The sequence below is a fragment of the Neomonachus schauinslandi genome, chromosome 7, assembly GCF_002201575.2.
Source record: "Neomonachus schauinslandi chromosome 7, ASM220157v2, whole genome shotgun sequence".
Lineage (NCBI taxonomy): Eukaryota > Metazoa > Chordata > Mammalia > Carnivora > Phocidae > Neomonachus > Neomonachus schauinslandi.
The window spans coordinates 52,589,595-52,609,935 of NC_058409.1; the positions used below are offsets into that span (position 1 = coordinate 52,589,595).

The 20,341-nt window shown below is 38.8% G+C and overlaps 1 protein-coding gene across 1 annotated transcript in view; it reads left to right on the top strand.

The window, feature by feature from the left end:
- The window catches only part of ARHGEF28 (Rho guanine nucleotide exchange factor 28), a 118,038-nt gene that overhangs the window by 30,127 nt on the left and 67,570 nt on the right, over positions 1–20,341 (top strand). The window contains exons 5-12 of the mRNA XM_021702049.1: positions 834–945; positions 4,748–4,790; positions 9,768–9,891; positions 10,225–10,357; positions 16,203–16,258; positions 17,333–17,381; positions 19,231–19,375; positions 19,453–19,580. Coding sequence (XP_021557724.1) covers positions 834–945; positions 4,748–4,790; positions 9,768–9,891; positions 10,225–10,357; positions 16,203–16,258; positions 17,333–17,381; positions 19,231–19,375; positions 19,453–19,580 — 790 coding nt within the window. The remainder of the gene's footprint in view (positions 1–833; positions 946–4,747; positions 4,791–9,767; positions 9,892–10,224; positions 10,358–16,202; positions 16,259–17,332; positions 17,382–19,230; positions 19,376–19,452; positions 19,581–20,341) is intronic.

Below are 20,341 nucleotides of genomic sequence, written 5' to 3' on the forward strand. Positions count from 1 at the left end.
GGACCCTATTGGATGAGAGTCAGTTACCATAAATGGCTTTATTGGTGTTCTGTTGCATATTCATTTAAATTTTCCAGAACATGTAAGATAACCATGTTTTAATTATCTTGCCATCTTACATTGTCACATATGTTGCAAATATAATGACAGAAACAGTATGTAATTGTGAAAACAGTAACAAAAATATAGGTCACTTAAAAAAATTAAAGGTACATAAATCAGTGAAATTCAGATACCATCTCAGGAAGTGCTATATGGAAAGCTTTTTGAAAGGTGGGCACAGACTGGGAGGAATTGTACATTGACCTGATGCATTCTTCCTGAGAGGCTGCAGCTAACATTATAAATTTAAATAGCTGTCTGGGTGTTAAAAAAAACTCTTGTAAGTGGCAATTCTTCTAACTTCTAATAATTATGAAATAAAAAGGTATCAATTAATATGGAATTTTGCTTGGATACTACAGTGTAAAATACCAAAAAACAAAAACAAAACACCCCTGATAACAGAGGTGAAAAAAAGTGGCTAATTGTTGAATATGCAGAGAAAAAATCATTTGACATTATTTTTCACTTTCAACCAACTTGATTAGAATATCATAATTGCATTTTAAAGTATATATGGGGCAGGAAGCTCAAGTTTACTAATGTGTTGAAAAGACAATAAAATTTTAAAAGTTGTGATAGGCAAAGAAAAACAAAAAATGAGATTACATCAGTAAGATTCACATTGACTCTTTTTACGGAGATGCTATTTCAATAACATTTGTGGTGAACATATACTTTCAAATCCTCTGTAGAATTTTTTTTAAAAACTTTGGTATGATTTCTTTTAGGAATCCTTGCTTTCTGGAGTCCGCTCACGTTCTTACTCCTGCTCATCACCCAAAATTTCTTTAGGAAAAACTCGGTTGGTGCGTGATTTTACAGTGTGCCATTCTAGTGAAGGTAAGCATTCTTTACCATTTGGTCTTGAGAGCATTCTATTCCAGGGCAGATTTTCAGTTAGCAAAAGTATATAAAATATACAAAAGTAGCAGGCAATTTTCAATTCCATTTTCATAATTGATTTTTCTAGGCTTAGCAAAATCCTTTTCTCATTGGATATTAGTCAAGATATAGATTTCATTTTGATGAAAATACACATAGGTACACACCTCTCTGTTGCTTTATTTTTTGAACGAAGTGTTTTCCTCAAGGACAATGGAAATGAGAATTTATTCTAGGTTCATTATTATGAGAGCTTTAGAGGATTTTCAGGAAATCATAAAAAATTACTTTGCCCTATGTGTAAATTGCTGAAATCTAACTAAAACAAAGCTCAGCAAAATAGATTTGTTCCCTTTCTGTATTTAGCAAGGGACTTGAGAGAGTGGTAGTAAAAGAAAAGAGTTGAAACATCAGTAAATATATCTCAGCATTCTTTGGGGCAATGTAAACAATCAGAACTAAAACTTTGATACAATAGAAGTTTAATTTATACATCTTTAGAAAGTGTGCACATCATAAGCCTACAGCTTGACAGATTTTCAAAACTGAATTCAGATTAATAAACAGAATAATTATGGGCAACTCAGAGCTGCCCTTATATCTCCTTTCAGCCACAATTCCAATTTTTGACTTTATTTTGAAACAAAGGTATTTCTGTACATAATATATTTTGTAGTAATTATATTTAAAGGCATATTTGGTAGTATTCATGTCCATATGTAATATAAAGCATTATAATAAAATGTTTCTTAGTATATTAATGCTTTACTTGTCTATTATCCTTAAGAGTCTTAAAAGCCTCAGAAAGCAAGATGTGCCCAAGTATTTGTAGTTTCCTATTATAGAATATTTAAAATAGAATTTATTTCACAAGTCTCTTTCTCTTCTTTTTTTACTTATTCTTTGTTACATTGTTGTTGACATTTTTATGCCATGTGAAGCAATACTGAAAACAGAATCTTTATGGTTGGAACTGCCATCCTAAAACAATGACTTACATATGGGAGATGTTCAATAATTATTTGTTGAATGAATGCACTAGACAAGACACATAGAGCACAAAACAGGTGCTAGGTTTTGTTTTGTTGTTGTTTTCCTTTTTCTTTCTGGGAATCCTTGCTGGAAGAGGAGAAAGCAAGACTGATAATGAACATGATTTAAATTTTCGGAATGTGGAATGGAGAAAAGGACTAAGAGAAAGAAAAGATACAGCCAACTTGAGAGGACAGGAAAAAGATGGATTAAACTTGCCCTGTTTTGTTTTTTTTTTTTATGTATAGATAGATATATAGATATATCATGAGTCTTTCTGGGATCTCCAGGTCTCCTTAACCTTGGTTTAGGTTAGGATTCCTTTAATGGCACCTTGACATCTTTTCACTGATGGTCCTAGATAGGGAACTAACTTCATAACTTAACTATTTAGAAAATGCTTCTAAGTCTTTATAGTGTGCAAAATGGCAGCCTTGCCATTATATCTGTAGTGTGACTAGTTTTTAAAGTCAGAGATGAACCATGAGAGACTATGGACTCTGAGAAACAAACAGGGTTTTAGAGGGCAGGGGGGATAGGTTAGCCCGGTGATGGGTATTAAGGAGGGCACGTATTGCATGGAGCACTGGGTGTTATACGCAAACAATGGATCGTGGATCACCACATCAAAAACTAATGATGTATTGTATGGTGACTAACATAACATAATAAAATTTAAAAAAAAAAAAAAAAAGAAAAGAAAATTCAGGCCAAAAAAAAAAAATAAAGTCAGTTCAGAAGTTTGAAGTTGTTGACCAGATGACGGAGAGGAAATGGATTGTTTATAAGGGAAAAAAGCCCCGATTTATGAATTCTTTAATGAATAAGGAAGGGTGTCTGCCTTACATACAATCCTTAAATCTTTGCATTTGAGTTAGAATAAAAAAACTGACATCAATTCCTTTGGCTTTTCTGTTAATAAAATCTTACCTTTAGACAGTATATTTAAAAATAGGGCTATTTCAATGAAGTTTCATCTCCAGAAGGTAAGAATCACAAATAGGCAATGTAGGTTGAAGCTACATAATAAATGTACAAGATTCCAATGCGTAAACCATAGGTATATGAAGAATAAATTAGCTCTTAAAGAAGAGGGAATAGTTTTAACTCTGTGCGTCTGTGTGTCGGTGTGATCAAAGCACAAGAGTGAAAGCTTGACTAGTTCAAAGATGTGATGCTTCATTGTTTAGTTCATTTAGATTAATCAAAGTTAAATTGACATTTACATTACTTTAAGTTCCTTCACGATGTGTTTGGAATAGTCCTAAAAATTTTCTCTATTTGAACAGAATCCAAGTCTCCTTTCACCCCAGTTGGAAGCTCCTATATATGAGCTATAAACTAGATATACAAAATAGGATAGTGTTTTAGCCCTCTGTATTCTTATTTGTGATGTTTTCTCATCTTTGTCACTTCCAAGAGGTTACTTATTATCATTTCTCATGGTTTTTTGGGGGTGCCAAGGGTACAATGATGTGGCAACATTATTTAATGCTTGTATATACAAAACAAAATCCTATCCTGTAATTTCCTCTGGTACGTTGTGTGTTTGGATAGACAGGAATATTTTCAATAATTACAACCTTACCAAGAAGGACAAAAGTGTTTTACTTTTAAGAATTTGAGGAGTGAAGTGAATGTACTTCTGAAAATCATTGTGCACTGTTAGATGGAATCCTATTAGACTTTGCCCAGTTGCCTGAGGCTGGTTCCATTAGTTTATTAGCTTGATTATCTTGGACATGTGGCTTAATCTCTTGGCATCTCAGCATGTTTACAACAAGCATAATGATTTCTGCTCATGAATTAATTTGAGGAATATTTAATATTTATGGCAATAAAATCCTCCAAATTCTTCCAAAGCAGATTTTTTGTTACATACGAGGTAGCATTAGATTGAACATTGATATTTACACATTTCAGGGGATATGTGTTAATTAGTTTTCCTCCTTATGTATCTGATGCACTTTCCTTTGCAAACTGGTTTTGCCTCTTCACTCTTCTGGACTGTGGTGGTAAAGGAATAGTCCCTGCTCTGTAGATGATGTGCTCTACAGTGTCCTCTCCCTCCTTCAGTTCTTGCTCACTCTCTAAATGTGTCTCTGCTCTGATGAGCACTCCACTTCTGGAAACAAGATGGTGCTCAGCTTCTTGCCTGAGACTGTTCCTTCTATCTCCCATCTCCCTTACCCCCAGGTCCAGGGGGGAAAGTGAATCTCCCTTTCCTACCACAAAGCACATCTCTGAAGTGGCTGCTGCTAGGATTTTATGAAGTCATTGCAGCTATATTAAAATGGACTCTTCCTTATGTTGGCCTTCAAGACTTTTCTTTTGAGCTTCCCTAAAAGGCAGCTAACATATGGATTGATTCTGTATGTTAGGGAATCAGTATTACAAGTAAGGGATGAAAGCTCTAATGAGAAATATCCAAAGTGACAGAACTAATTTTCTGCAATGCTGAAAATGTTTGCTGCCTCCTGCTGATGCCAACTTCATAAAGTCATTAAATGTTGCCACATAGTGGCCTCCCCCCGTTCTCTCCAAACTAGGGACGGTGATAAAGATACCCAGAGCAATGCCCTGCTTACATAAAATGACTTATTTTCTCATTATTTTCTAACTGGTGGTGTGAATAATGAAAATACAGTTGAGCATGTGCATTTTAGACTAACACATGACTGCTAGTTTGTCTGCCTCAGTTTTCATTTTATTGTTCTGTGTCTTGTAGAGCAAAGAGCTTACAGCTTACCGGAGCCACCAAGAGAAAAAAGGTATTTTAACTGTTCCAGTTTTCCTGAGGGTCTGCTTGCTATCTTTGGAAATATTTGCACATGAATTTTGAGATCTGTTGTATCGTTTGTGAGAGGTTTCTGTGTAATGAGCCTGCTTGAATGCTTTGCTCCCTCTGTGATCTGTATGACAGCCTGTTCCTGTGAGTCTCCAGATGTGCAGGTCTCAGGACTGGGGACAGAGTATTCTCTTTTGGGTTATTTTCAAAGACAAACACCTCCAATGTCCTGGACCAATGAGAGCAACAGGGTGAGGATCACCTGCTTTAGAAAGGCATTAGGTTCTTGCTAAGTCTGCCTGCCATGACAAGAAGACTTGCTATGGGAACAGGCCCCTGGTTGGTCCGATGTAGAAAGTACATAACCACCTCTGCTATCTCCTTATGGAATATTGCTTAGAGTGGTTGGTTAACTTCGAAAGAAAGAATAAGTGATAGAGAAAGTATTTTAAGCATTCACAGTTTTCTGGTTGATAGGCAGATCTGAAAGCTTGAAACCTCAGCTTCTCTTTTCCCCAGAAGGCAAAACTGTTGCTGGAGTCAGGCTTGGGAAGCTGACCAGCAAGCAGGCAGGATTGTTGAGTTCTACTGGTCTTGAGTAACTGCTCATAAGTCACACTGTGAAATAGTCCTGGGGTTATGTGCAAAACCAGTGCCAGAAATGACATAAATGTTTGGCTTGAAGACACAATGTGAAAAAGAGTGAAAATGGCTTTAATTTGGGTCATAATAATGCTAAAACTTTGGAACTTTTTAATATATATCAAGATGGACTATTTTGTTTTAAATTTTAGAAAAAAAAGGGGGCGCCCAGGTGGCTCATTCGGTTAAGCCTCTGACTTTTGATTTTGGCTCAGGTCATGATCTCAGGGTCGTGTGATCGGGCCCCAGGTCAGTTTCCGTGCTCAATGGGGAGTCTGCTTAAGATTCTCTCCCCCCCCTTTCCCCGCTCTCTCTCTCTAAAAATAAATAAATCTTTAATTCCTTAAAAAAAAAAAAAGTATCACTAAGAAAAAGCCTCCATTTGTTCATTCCTATTTTGTTGGAGACCAGAATAGAAATTTTCAAGTGATACAAATAGGAAGACTAAGGATACCCTTTATTGATAGGATGATGATGAAGAGGACATGGCCATGATGGGGGTAGTGATGATAGCAAAAGCAGCAATAACTGACCTATTGGGTGTTTTTACATTTACACTGGGTACATTGGGTACTCATGTTTAGGCAGATTACTCAGTTGTGGAATTTGATCATCATCTTGGTTATCATTTTGGTTAATAATCTTCTCCCTGTTATCTTTTTAATTATTGGAGAAGTAATGGACTAATGTAAAGATTTTTTTTCAATCAAAAATATTTATTCTCCATTAGGAGAGGGACTTAAGACTGAAAAAGCCAGTGTCATAATTGGTTAAATATTAGCCTATAAAATATTTTAACTTGGATGGTATGTGTAAGGAGTATCCCTTTCTTATTTCTTATTTTGTCACTTCTGTTTTTTCTCTTCTTTAGTCTGTGTTGGTCCATATCCTGAAAGCATCTGACTTTCTCAGTCATATTCCCTGGTGTATCTTGTGGAGTAGATCTTTCATTTATTTAGTCTGTGCACAATACCTTATTGGATGTTCTAGTAGGATCCCTGGCCATTGCTAATGCTTTGCTCTAGCCATGTTGAACTTGAGGGATCTGCCTTCTTTGGAATTCTCTTATTTATATTAATCACTTAGTTTCTGGGAAAGAATGCAGACAGGTAAAAGGGGGATCACTCCAGACTTTGTAGGATCTTTTCTGTAGGAACAGACACTTCATCTCTATCAATTTTTTTTAAGTACAAAATATAGTAGTATTTAATTCTCCAAAAATGTTAGTTTATACAGTAGCTGACAAATACAGTTTAATATTTTCAATATAAGTATATAATTCTTTGTTTTAAGTTTTTACTTAAATTCCAGTTAGTTAACATACATTGTAGTATTAGTTTCAGGGTGTATCAACTTCTTTTTTAAATTAAAAAAAATTTTTTTACAGGGTGTACCAACTTCTTAACAATTATATGGCATGACTGTTTTTTATTGACACTGTCTTAAATGTGTTACATTTATTACTTGATCTGTTTTTTAAAAAATGAGCATCTGAATGTCCAGAAAAGTCTCATTGTGTCTATTTTCAGTTTGGATATTGGGAATTCCTTTTAATACTTAGATATTCAGTTCTCTGAAAAATAAGTTACAGATATTACAGGTTTAAAGATTAAGATGAGGAGGATCCATATTCTTAAGATACTTAAAATCTTCACTGAAAAGGTAATGCCGTGAGAATCTCTGAGGATTGGGGTTTGTAAAACTATTTTGAAGATGATTTCATTGGTCATCAAATTGATGATAGAGTTTAGGCATCTTGTTCTGGGATTTGAAAAGAGTTTAAATGAATTTTTTTCCAGATTCTTATAAATTGAAAAGCTTTTTAAAATCTGTTGTGAAATTAGTTGGCAATTTTTCCCTTCTTAGTTCTTCCTTAACATAACTAATTGTAACATAGGTGAATATAGTATTGTTAGATTTGAAACATGGAATCAACCAGCCTTCTACATTTGCCCAGAGGTTATACTATGTTATTCATTTTTGTAGTGTGACAGTGGATCATGTCCATGATATTCACATTTCTACCATGTGGGATGGCCATTCTTAGTTTTTAATATTGAGTGTTTCAGTATTTTTTTGTTTACTTGGTCATGTCTCAGGTTTTCTCAGCCTTTAAGTTTAAAGAGTAAGTGGTATGATTTTATGTCGTTTTGTAGTGATATGTAGGATATAGGAAAATTGTGATCCACTTAAAGGTTTTAGATCAAAACTGAAACATTGTTTTTGATATGGTCTTCTGTAGCATAGGGAATTGGGAAAAGAGTTGGATAAACAGAATTTTCTTTTATTTAAGAGAGTAGAGGGGCAGATGGGTGGCTCAGTGGGTTAAGGCTTCAACTCTTGATTTTTGGCTCAGGTCATGATCCTCAGGGTCGTGAGATCGAGCCCCCGATTGGTTTCTGTGCTTAGTGGGGAGTCTGCTTGAGATCCTCGCCCTTTGCCCCTACCCCCACTCGCACTCTCATGCTCACTAGTGCTCTCTCTCAAATAAATAAATCTTCTTTAAAAAAAAAAAAGATCTTTAAGAGAGTAGAGTTGTGTTTCTGCTGGGAGGTAGGTAGCGGGGAGGACTTCTTAGCATTCTTTAATTCTGTGACTAAGGTCTCCTCACCAGATTGTTCTTCACATAGACATTGGAAGGCACTTGGGATCACAGAAGATGTTCCAGAGACCATTCTTTCTAAGGTCTCAAATTTGTTTTTCTCCTCCATTCCAAAAGTGAGTCTGTTGAATAATATGTCATGAGTTTTGCAAATTAGGATGCTTAAGAAACAAGAGATATGGAAATTTATAAATATGTTAACCAGTCAGTTATCTAGGGAGGTGGCTGTGGAAGTAGAAAGGAAATAACAAAGTATATAAGTTCCTTTTGTGACTCTGAGTAGTCATAGGGTACCTTCAGTTCCATCTGCCCTCTTTCCTTTCTAGCTTTTTGAGCTGTTTTCTCTAGGTAGCAAACCCACTTTCACTTATTGTGCCGAATTCGAGTTAGCAGGGCATACACTGTCCTGCCCGTGCCTTTAGATCTGCATGACCAAGAGGAACTTCTGAAGCCATTTATCATCTTTTCTAAATGCATTCATAGGTTTGAACTCTCGATTATTTTACACAAATAATTATATTATTAATAATCTATATCTAATATAAATAACTAACTTAAAATTCCATTTAATATGTATCAGGTAAGTACATATTATATTTAAGTGTGGGAAGGGGCCTTAGAAATAATTGTAAGTCTAAGCCTGTCATTAATCAATTGAAAAAAACTGAAGTCCTAAGATTGGTCATTGGACTCATTGTCACAAAATGTGATCATATGTTTTGGTGATTATCAGTAATATGATAGCTTTTGAAAAGTATATCCCAGAGATGAATGTTATTCATCTAATGTGGATGAATGAGAAGTTTGGGAAGTGGGAGAGACTTTGGTTATAGAATGTTTCACAGAAGCGTTACTTGGTTTTACATGATATTTGGTTGATCTTTAATATATTCTCTCTCTCTTTCTTTTTGTCTCTCTCTGTCTTTTTGTAATAATGTTAGAAATATAAGGCTATCAGAAAATTTCAGGGGAAATAGAACTTGTCATAGATGGGACTTGTTTTTTTCTAAAGAATGATTATATGGCTTAGGGGAATATAAATGTTCAGTGTGTTCACAGATTGGATACCATTATCTTTAGCTTGCCTTTTATTATGGGGAAGTATCAACAGCCTTCTCTCTTTTACAACCTAGGGAGTCTCAGATTACAAATAGCCTGGTTGAGTGGGAAAGACTGAACCAAGAGCCAGGCAGTCTGTTTCTCAAGCTGTATTATCAAAGGAAATGTGTATCTTCTGAGTATTATCTCTATGTTCCAAAAATAAATAAAATCCAGTTTCCTATTACTGGTTATTTGCCTTCTCTGTGCCTTGGAAATTTCTGTTGGCATAGCAAATAGGGAGATGAGTGTTTGCAGACTAAAATTCTAAGTTTTCCTTTATTTCTCTAGTATTGTATTATGAAAAATTTAAAGTATACAGAAAAGTTGAAGGAATTATATGCTGAATACCCATGTCTACCACTTAGATTTTATAATTGATAACATTGTGAGATGGTTGCTTTATCATCCATCCATCTGTTATCCATCTATAAGATACATTTTTAGTATGTATCTTTATCTTTAGAATAACCTTTAAACCTGAGAAAAAAGTGTATATACACACATGTGTGTGTGCATATATATATGTGTGTGTGTGTGTGTGTATATATATTATATATTGTTTTTTATTCCCTCTTTAAGTCCTGGTAAGCCATAGTAACAGATTCTTTTTTGTAGAATTCAGGAAGAAGAATGGGATAAATACATTATACCTGCCAAGTCAGAGTCTGAAAAATACAAAGTGAGCCGAACTTTCAGCTTCCTCATGAATAGGATGACAAGCCCTCGGAATAAATCTAAGGTAATTAAAGTTGTGTTTAAAATGTAGCTGGTTCTGTTTTTCAGCAGTTAGTATGGTTTCCACTTGCCCTTTAAAGTCACTGATCTTAGATTTTTGTACACACATACTCGAAGACCTCTACATTTGTTATGGAATGTCGTCCAAGTCATTAGAAGTACGAGACAACGGTAGGCTGGCCATGATTCATTTTGGCATTACTGCACTCCTCCGTGTGCGGTCCTTACATTCAGACAGAAAATGTAGAGACTTTGTATGGCTTCAGTAAGTACTTTGGCGCTCAGCATTTGTCTTTTCTCATTTCTCCCCACTTGGCTGTTGCTGTTGTATCTGAAGACAAAAAGCAAGGATGCCAAAGACAAAGAGAAACTGAGCCGCCATCAGTTTGTCCCTGGAACATTCTCTGGGGTTCTACAGTGTTCGGTTTGTGATAAAACGCTCCTGGGGAAGGAGTCATTCCAGTGTTCCAGTAAGTTCTTGGGCCCAACGTGTGCGGTCTTTGCATTTGCGTCCCCAGACAGTAAAGTGCCCCGTGAAAATAGGGCCATTGTTTTTTGTTTTATGTTTTTTCAAAGATTTATTTATTTATTTTAGGAGGGGAGAGGGAGAGAGAGTCTTAAGCTGACTCTGTGCTGAGCATGGAGCTCGATGTGGGGCTCAATCTTATGACCCTGAAATCATGACCTGAGCCGAAACTACGAGTCAGATGCTCAACTGACTGTACCACCCAGGCCCCCGGAGAGTAGGGGCATTGTTAAGCATCTTTACATAAACTTTCACTGTAACGCTGCCCGTGTGATTTGACAACTTACCGAGCAGTGACCCGTGATGGTTCGAGTCAGTGCTTGTTGCCCATAAGTGACAGCCCCTGGAACCCCAGACCTATATATCTCCCTGCCTACTTGATGTCTCCACTGGGGCATCTAAACAGCTTCTCAAAAGTTGCATGTCCAAAGTGGAGCTCTGCTTTCCCACCCCTGTGCCCACATGCAGGCTGATCCTCTCCGTTCATGGTAGCTCTAGCACACCAGTCACATGCTGATGGCAAAAAGCTTGGGGTCTTTCTTTATGCCTCTTTCTCTCTCACATCCCACATCTAGTCCTTCAGCGCTCCCCTTGGCTCTGTCTTCCCAATATGTGTGAAAGCCAGCCACCTTTCACGCTGTTGCTGGTATCACCCTGGTCTAAAGCCACCATTTCAGTGGCTTTCTAACTGGTTTCCTTGTACTTTTAGCACAAATGGCACAGTTCTAAAAGCATCTGTTCTCCAAATACCAGCCGAGTGAGCTTGTGAAGGCACAGATCCCCGTGTTCCAGATCCTCCAGTGGCTTCCTGTCAACCCCCGCGGAAGGCAAAAGCCCTGACGATGGGTGTGAGGCCCCATCGTCTCTCCCTCTGTCCTCTCCCCCTTCCTCCCTCTGCTCCAGCCGCTCTGGCATCTTTGCTGTTCTCTCAACGGGTCGGACATGATACCGCCAGAAGGCCTTTCCCGGCTCTTCCTTCTGCCTGGAGTGCTCCTCCCTCAGGTCAGCCAGCGGACTGATTGCCCCCTCCCCTCCTTCAGGTCTGTTCAGATAACACGTTCTCAGTCAGCCCTCTCCTGACCACCCTGTGCTTGGCTCACACAGTGACTCAGAGCAACCCTATCTGTGGCCACCATCTCCCAGAGACTTCTGGTCTCCCAGACCAACAAGGCAAAAACCAGCCTCACCATCCACATGCAAAAGGCTGTCCTTCCTTCTGTGTTACTGGTGCAAGCTCACACCTTGGGCATGCTGATCCCTCTTCCTGTTGTCCCCCCCCCCCACCACTCAACACCATTCACTCCTTCACTTCCTTTATTCTGAATAAGTACTTTTACCACATTAGTCTTTGTCAAACACTGCTGTCATCTACCCACATCCACTTAAGGACTTCTCTCTCTGTTTACTGGACTAAGCCCACACTTTGCAGAGAGATGCGTCAGGTGCCCTCTGTGCCAAATAGTCCTACAGTTGGTTCCCTCTTCAGCCTTGGTTTACAGCCAGAGGCCTTGCCAGGCATGTTGTCCTTCTCTCCCACCGAGTGTGTTCTCCCGTCTCTGACCCTTTGCTTCTGATGATCTCCCTCCTCTTCGTTTCTCCCATCTCTTCTGCATCTGTCTTGATTTCTCACCTCATCTCGGGAGGTCTTCCCTGACCACTGTGTCCAAAATTTTTGTGCACCACATGTATGATCTATTTATCCTATTCCATTTCATACTGGATTATGGACAACCTCTTGATATTTAACTACTAAAATAGACTTTAAGGACTAAATGACACAGTGATGCTTCTGTATCCCCTGCAGCAGCTATCACAGAGCCCAGCCCTTGGGCACTCCTGTGTAGTTAATGACAGACAGAAAACTGGGGCAGGGGGTCTCAGGGAGGGGGGTGGGCTCACTGAAAGGTAAACTGTAGTGTAGCACAGAACATGTTGGTTCACAGAAAAGTTGGTCAAGTGGATGGCCATGGAAGTTTGAGTGGAAGGCCGAAATGGCTGAAAATATGGAGGATGTATTTAGCTTTTAAGAAAGTCATTACTGGGACACCTGGGTGGCTCAGTTGGTTAAGCGGCTGCCTTTGGCTAAGGGTGTGATCCCGGGGTCCTGGGATCGAGTCCCACATCAGACTCCTTGCTCAGTGGGGAGCCTGCTTCTCTCTCTGCTCTGCCTGCCGCTTCGCTCTCCCTGCTTGTGCTCTCTCTCTGACAAATAAATAAAATCTTTAAAAAAAAAGTCATTATTTTTTTTAAATGCAATAGGATCATAAAAGATAAAAGGCTTAAGGAGGGGCGCCTGGGTGGCTCAGTTGGTTAAGCTGCCTTCAGCTCAGGTCATGATCCTGGAGTCATTGGATCGAGTCCCGCATCGGGCTCCTTGCTCGGCAGGGAGTCTGCTTCTCCCTCTGACCCTCCCCCCTCTCATGTGCTCTCTCTCATTCTCTCTCTCTCAAATAAATAAATAAAATCTTAAAAAAAAAAAAAAGGCTTAAGGAGAAATTTAAAATTATCCCAAATCTTACTAACTAGAGAAGATGGCTATTCATATTTTCATATTTTAATGGAGTTCATTCTCATTAGCTATTTATGCTGTTTTATTTGATATGAAATGTGTTTAATTACTCCTTACTTAGTGTACATTTAACTTTTTCTCATTTTTTTCTCAACAAATAATGTGGTAAGTGGCATTCTTTTGCATATAACACTGTCCACATCTTTTTTTGGCTGTGTGGTCTCGATCCCACAACCCTGAGATCATAATCTGAGCGGAAATCAGCAGTCGGACGCTTAACTAACTGTGCCACTCAGGCACCCCAACACTGTCCACATCTTAGATTATTGTCTTACATTCTAGCTAGCATCAGTATGAGTATATGTAAAGTTTCCTCTTTAACGCACAGTTTTTAAAAAGTTCTAAGATTTATAGTTTTTAAGAAGAGGAGTGTTGGGGGTTTAAACTTTGGTTATTAAGCTTTTTTACATGGGGCAGATTTTGACATGTAAACTCAGCTGTTACTGGTAAATCCTATTTTATGCATGTATTTTTGTTTTTAATTATGAAGGTTACTATTTCTAATCTTAACATGATAGAAAACAAAACGTAATACAGTTATTCAAAATTCTGGTGTTTGTATTCTTCTTTGTTAAAATCTGAGTTTCTAGTTTTTTATAAATACTATATTTCTATAAAATTATTTTTGTTTATAGATAGATTTCCCTGCTTATATTTAGATGTTACATTACTGGGTGCACAGAAGTTCACAAATCACAGCTTCATTGCAGATTTAGCTTTCATAAACATAAAATTACCCTTCATTCATTGCCTTTGGCATTGATTTTTACCTTCTCTAAAATTAACATTCCTCTTGCTTTCCTTTTCTTTGTATTTTTCCCTATTTCTGTGTTTTTATTATTTTTTTAATTTCTGTGTTTTTGATTTGGGGCATGTGTCTTTAATTTAGCTGTAGTTAATCTGTAACTGAGAGATACTATTTTATAACAAGGCTTTTTTTTCTTATTTACATTTAATTTTACAGCTGTCAACTATCTTTTATAGTTCTTTGCTCTTTTCCTTGATGTCTGATTTAGCTATTTATACCATGTGTTGTTGGTTTTTATGTTCTCAGGGACTTGGCAAGATAAGCTCTTGTTGTATCTACTAGTGGTAACTTTTAAGGCTTATACGTGGATATTCTTAAATTTCTCTTATATTTACCCTTTTTTCCCCTAGACTCTATTGGTATACTAAGCTATTAAATTACTCTTTTTATGTTGTATGTTTAATCTTTGAAAAATAGTGTTCCGTTTCAAGAATGATTTGATATTTGTATTCATTTCTCTATCTCTGCTTACAAAAATTTTTTAGATATGATTCTTTGTTTAGCTGGTTTTGTTGCTTCTTTTTTTTTTCTTTTTTAAAATAAAGCTGATTGATTCTTGAACTCTTAACTTTGATTCTGCTCGTAATAGTCGTGAGTAGGATTTCAGGTAAATCATTTTTTCAAAAGGGTTATTGGACTGATCTGTTTTCTGAAACCTTGTGTCTCTAAGGAGGTAGTATATCTTTTCTTCCTTCTTTCACACACAAAAAGAGATTTATCTGGCTAAATAAATTCCTAGGCCAATACCTTTCCCCCAGACATCCTGTCAACATTGGTCCATGAATTTTGGGCATCGAATATTACAATAGAAAAGTTTTGGGGCTTGTCTGACCTTATTTCTTTGTTGGTAACTTGTTCTGCCTAGATACTTGAGAACTTTAAATTTTTCAGTCATACAGATATTGTCAGAACGTGTCTACAGAATAGGTGTCGTTTAACTCCTAGAAAACAGGGAGACCTTTTGATTTGCTTTTTGTAGTTCTTTTTTAGTTCGATAAAAGTTTTTGTCCATTGTAGCTTTGACCATTGCTTCTGATTTTCTGATTTCTTCCTTGGAGAAGTGTGATCTCTGTTACCTTTTTTTGGTAGGACATCTTCTACTTTATAATTATACCCTCCTTTTTCTCTACATCCAGGGGGGAATCTTTCAAGTTTAATTTCCCAGTGCTGCTTTGATATTTTGGTTAAATTGATTTTTCTCCGTTGGGTACAAGTTCTGCTTTCTTGTCCCCCAAATCTCCATCTCCCTCTTATCGTGTTGGCCTAATATCAGGTCCTCTACTCCCTTCATGGCCTTTTGGTCCTATTTTATGTCTGTTTTTTGTCTCTGAGGGAGAATACATTTCAAATATCTAAGTTTTTCCTCTCTGTTTCTAGAGTTAATAATCATCAGTGGCTTACTTTTCCTGTGAGTTTTCTAACTTTGTGTTATCTCATAGTTTCTACTTCTTCCCCTTTTCCTTTCATTCACTTGTTCTGCAATGAGGAGAGAGCACTCTGATTACCACGTTTGCCAGCAGGACCAGCACGTGGATAATCCTGACCTCTGCTCATTAGCCATTGAGGTATTGGCTAAAATGCCTCTGTAGACCTACAGCGGGATGAAGTTGGGTTAGCTTCTCAGTGGGTTATAGGCACTTTGCCACTGTGGCTGGGATGGACCTAAATGGGACCTTCTACCCACGAGGAGGGATTCTTTCTAATGAAAACTGTGATAAGCTGCAGGCTCCTCCCTTTACTGTGTGGAGGTGGGTGGGACGAGAGTGTCATGGCGGTGGTGTGGAGGCTGGTGGGGATGGAGGGCAGGAAGACAACAGCCTGGCAAAAAGCAGTCCCCACGCACAGGGGCGGCTTTCTGTGAAGACAGCCTGGATCTCTGAGCCAGTGGGCAGAAAGGAGCAGGCAAACTCTTCCGTTCTTTTAGTGAAATTGAGGCCACGTGCGATATAGAGGAAGACAAGCAAGCGGCCAACTTGTCTCTTTTAATGTGGCTATCTGTAGTTAGCAGGAATTCCTCCTGGAGCCTGACAGGACTTTTTTCAGCATTGTTGTGAGTTTGTTTTCTTTCTTTCCATCTTGCAAGGCATTCTCCCTGGTGCGGGAATGGGCAGTTGCCACCAGCCAGATATCAGAAATTCCTTGCAGGGCAGGGCATATAGTGGTAAATGAGTTCTCAGGCAGACACAGAAGTGTCTATCATGCATGATTGCAGGTTTCATAATTGGTAAGACTCTGTGCAGAAGGGGGAAAATATCTCCAAGGAAATGAAAATGTTAACCATGTGCTTGTGCTCAAGGGTGGGGCTACATGTGATCTAGATATTTTTCCTTATGTTTTCTAAATATTTTTGTGTGCTACTTTTATGATGACCGATAAAAGCACAATGCTGTCTTACTCATTTTTGTCTTTCAGACTGTAATGCAAACGTACACAAGGGTTGTAAGGACGCTGCCCCTCCGTGTACCAAGGTAATCTGTCATTTGTTTTACCTGTGAATATGTAGCTTTGTTGCTTTCTGTTATCTGTTTAGGTTTTTATTCTTTTATTACTGTCTATATTTGTTTTTAAAGTGATCATTATAGTGATTTAAAAAAAACACACACACATGTTCAGAGTGTATAGTTGTTTCCTGAACTATCCACCTTTGGAAATAGGAAAAGCTCAAATGTGGCTGCCTGTGGTATAAGGTATAAGTGGGTTAGTCTTTCCATTGAGAACTGCTTGGTTTACCAGTGTGGACCTCAAGTGTATGTATATGAAGCGTAGAGCGGTAATTCTCAAACATCAGCAAATAACAGCATCACCTGGAGGACCTGGGAAAACTAGATTTCTGGGCCCCATTCTCATATTTGCTGACCCAGTAGGATCTGGGTGGGGTCCGAGAATTTGTATTTCTAACAAGTTCCCAGGTGGTACTGCTGTCCTGGGACCACACTGTGAGGTCCCCTGGAATAAAGGAATGGTCTCTGAGATTGGGAGGGGGCTTGAGGAAGTGGACGCATCTGGTCACATCTCTTCCTTTCTTTCCCACTCTAAAGTCACGTCCAAAATGTATGCGAGTGAGCATGATGACGCTTCAGAGGGAACCTTGGAGTCTCCAACCGCTGTGCCAACTGAAACAGACCTTGTGTCTGGTCACGTAGTTACGGGTGATGTTTCAATACCTCAGGGTGTTGTGGCCGGTAGGCAGGAGGGGTAGCCAAGAGTAGGAAGAACAAGTAGGAGAAAGGCAGCGCTGATAGGAGCTCCTCTCTCAGCTGCGGTCTGGACCCATGAGATGGAGATTTCTGGTTCCCAAAGACTTTTAATAGAGCTGGGATATTCATGATACTTGTTCATGAGGCACACGTTCTTTACAGCCTGCACATCTCATTATCATGCCATTTTCCTCTTCGGTGCATTTAATGTCTTTTGCTTTAAATATTTCTTTGTTTGAAATAAGATAACAAAAATGATATAAGAATCCTGTGTAACTGGGTGGACATTTTTGTAGTCAGATGGAATTTAATCTCGTTTTATGTGTTTCTAATGTTCTTTACCAGAAATTCCAAGAGAAATACAACAAGAACAAACCGCAGACCATCCTTGGAAGTAAGTGACGTGGAAATGGCAATTTCATACATACCATACTTTTTTTCCAATGCGAAATATCTACTCCTTTTGTTTTCTCCTTTGTCCAAATATTTCTTCTTTCCTAACACATGATTAGTGTAATATTTACTTACACAAGGAGGTCAAGAATGGTATAAACTTCTATGCCAGTCTAATAGCTTTTGTGCTAGATGTGCTATATGATATTTTATTTCAGAGAGGACTGTAAGGGGGGACCTGTTAGGATATTGCCTCAATTCTAAGACATGATCTAGTGTAATATACACTATTGATTTAATAACAACCTTTGGGGGAAAAGAGAACATGACATGAAGCGTCCATAACTTTGTTTTCCTAGCACTAACACATACTTAACTACACAAATACCTATCACATGCTTCTTCAGAATCAGAGTTAGGGACAAAATCCTGAAGTTTGGAGTCTACAGTCCCTGCTGTCCATTATCATAGTGACCTGGTCCTGCTTATTAGCTGGGCTTGAGGCTGTGATCTCATCAGCTCCTTTAGGATGACAGTGATATTTCAAGGCAACCTGGCGTTTTTCTCATCTACAGTTAAACTTGGTGCTTCTGTTTTTCCTTGAATTACATATTGCTTCATATGAAACAATTCTTCTTGGCACTAATTGGAAGCTTTTGACAGTAGTTTACATTGCATGCAAGAACCAGGGACCATCATCTCCTAAGTTTCAAAATCCTCCCGTTTGTTGTGAGAGACTTTGCAATTTGTTCTGCCTCAAATATGGCATTGCTTGCCACGTGGAAGGCATTTTTAAGTTTGTAGTCACTTTTCATTTGAATGCTCTAACAGTGTGACCAGTGTTTCCAAAACCACTTGACTCATGGGACAATACAGTATGCAGATTCATGGTGATATGCGATTGGGTGTGATGTTGAACAGGTAAAGCTAGTGCAGAGAGTCACGACTGTGACTTCGTTTACACCCCTGCTTGGACAGAAGTCCCTTTGATTGTAGTTGGGAGGCGCTTGTCAATTTCATAAGGTTCGGCATGAAAATAAAAGGACCTTATAATTGATAAAATTCCTTCTCTGGGAGTCATGAAAATCAAACCAAATCATACATGTATAAAATCCTTCATAATACCCCGGGGTTCCATGTAAGTATTGATTCTCTTCTGCTTGAGAAGGTGTGTGCTCTATCTCTGATATTGTAGGATTGAAATATTTCCTGAGGGTCATGTATGGTACACATCAAGTGTAAAAACATACATGCCCGTAACGATTTAGAAGAAAGTGTTGAGAAGAAGTTTGGAAGAAACCAGAAAGGTATTGAAGCACCCTTTAGTTTTCAGTCTGTGAGAGAGAAGAGCTCAGCTTGACTTGCAGGTTTCATTTGCCTGAAGTTCTCACCCCCTAAAGAACAGACTCCCCAGCATCATTCCAATCCGCTGACATGGTTCTGTGTGTATGTGTGTATGATTGTTGAAACATACAATATGCCTTCTACTAAGAGTGCTAATAACACCTTGCATCTATTTAAAGCGGGCTGCAAGGAGTACAAGCAGTGGTTTATGGGAAAGCTCTCTCAGTGTTTCCCCATTCCATCTTCTTGTTTGTGTAATCCCAGCCGCCCACAGTCTCCAGGTGGCTGTGCTGAAGCAGGCCTGCTGCATGGGTATCAGGAGGGTGTGAAATGGAAGGGACATTTGAAGCAGATGTCAGGAGGTGGCAAGGAGACTGGTGTCAAGGCTGGGCATGCGACACATCAGCAGCCTCCATTCCAGTGTTTCACTCCTTGGCTTTTGAGTGACTCCTTGTAATTATTGCCCTCTGTGAAAATCACACGGAGCACCCATCTCTTATTTCTAGACTCTTCATTTCGAGACATCCCACAACCCGGTCTCTCGTTGCACCCTTCTTCCTCCATGCCTATGGGATTGCCCACCGGGAGAAAAGAAGCTTCGGCACAGGCCCATCCTTTGTCTAGAAGTGTTCCAGGCACTGCCTTGGAAAGGTAAGATGAGAAACCGCCCGAGCCTTCACGTCTCAGAGCCACTGCTGGAACTGACTCGTCTCCCTCCTTCCCTCCAGCTTCAGAAGGTCGGGGCCGACCCTGGACTCTGAGAGTGATGGGAACAGCTGGAGAAGCAGCTCTCATTCCGATGAGCTGCTGCAGTCCATGGGCTCGTCTCCCTCCACGGAGTCCTTCTTAATGGAAGGTGAGGAGGAGACACGTTTGTTTCTGGGAGGACTTGCCAGAAGGAGATTTTCTGAAGGATCAGACATACTCTGTGTGTGTGTGTTTTAAAGAACTCCGTTTCATGGTGTCTTTTTGGTATAGGTTCTTTTGATAAGTGAAAATTTAGCCTCAGTGAATACTCCCAGGTAGTGGCCAAGGATATACGATATATTAAATAGACATGTGGCATGAAGATAAGAGAACGAAATACATTGTGTGCTTGTTACTGTTTATAAGGTTTTAGAACTACTGATGAATTGGAGTAAGGATCACATGTTAAAAATACGTACTTCACTTAGTTAGGACTGTGCTTGCCTAGATTTCTGAGATACTTATCCCCATCTGTTGCCCCCTACTTCTAGGGGAATAAAAGCATTTTTTAAAAGCATATTTTGTAAGAAAGGATTTAATCTGGTGAACTGCGTGTTGTATCCAAGCTGTATCAATAAGTGAAGGAGGACCAGAGAAAAGGAGAGCAGTGAGGTGAGGAATGGACTCTTCCCCCGGTATCTATTGCTTTTATTTTAAACTTGAGTCTTTCAATCCATTGTCCTCTCATGCTGACTCCTCTGAGCTGGACTCTCTCTCAGGAGTGCTGTTTGGGCAAATAGGATTTAGTTTTCCTGGAAGGAGTATGTGTGTGTGATATCACATTCTGTCAAAAAAATCTGTACTCTCCTGTAACTTGAGCCCTTGTACCCTGCTTTCTTGTTTATATTAAGGACAGTGAGCCAAGTCAAG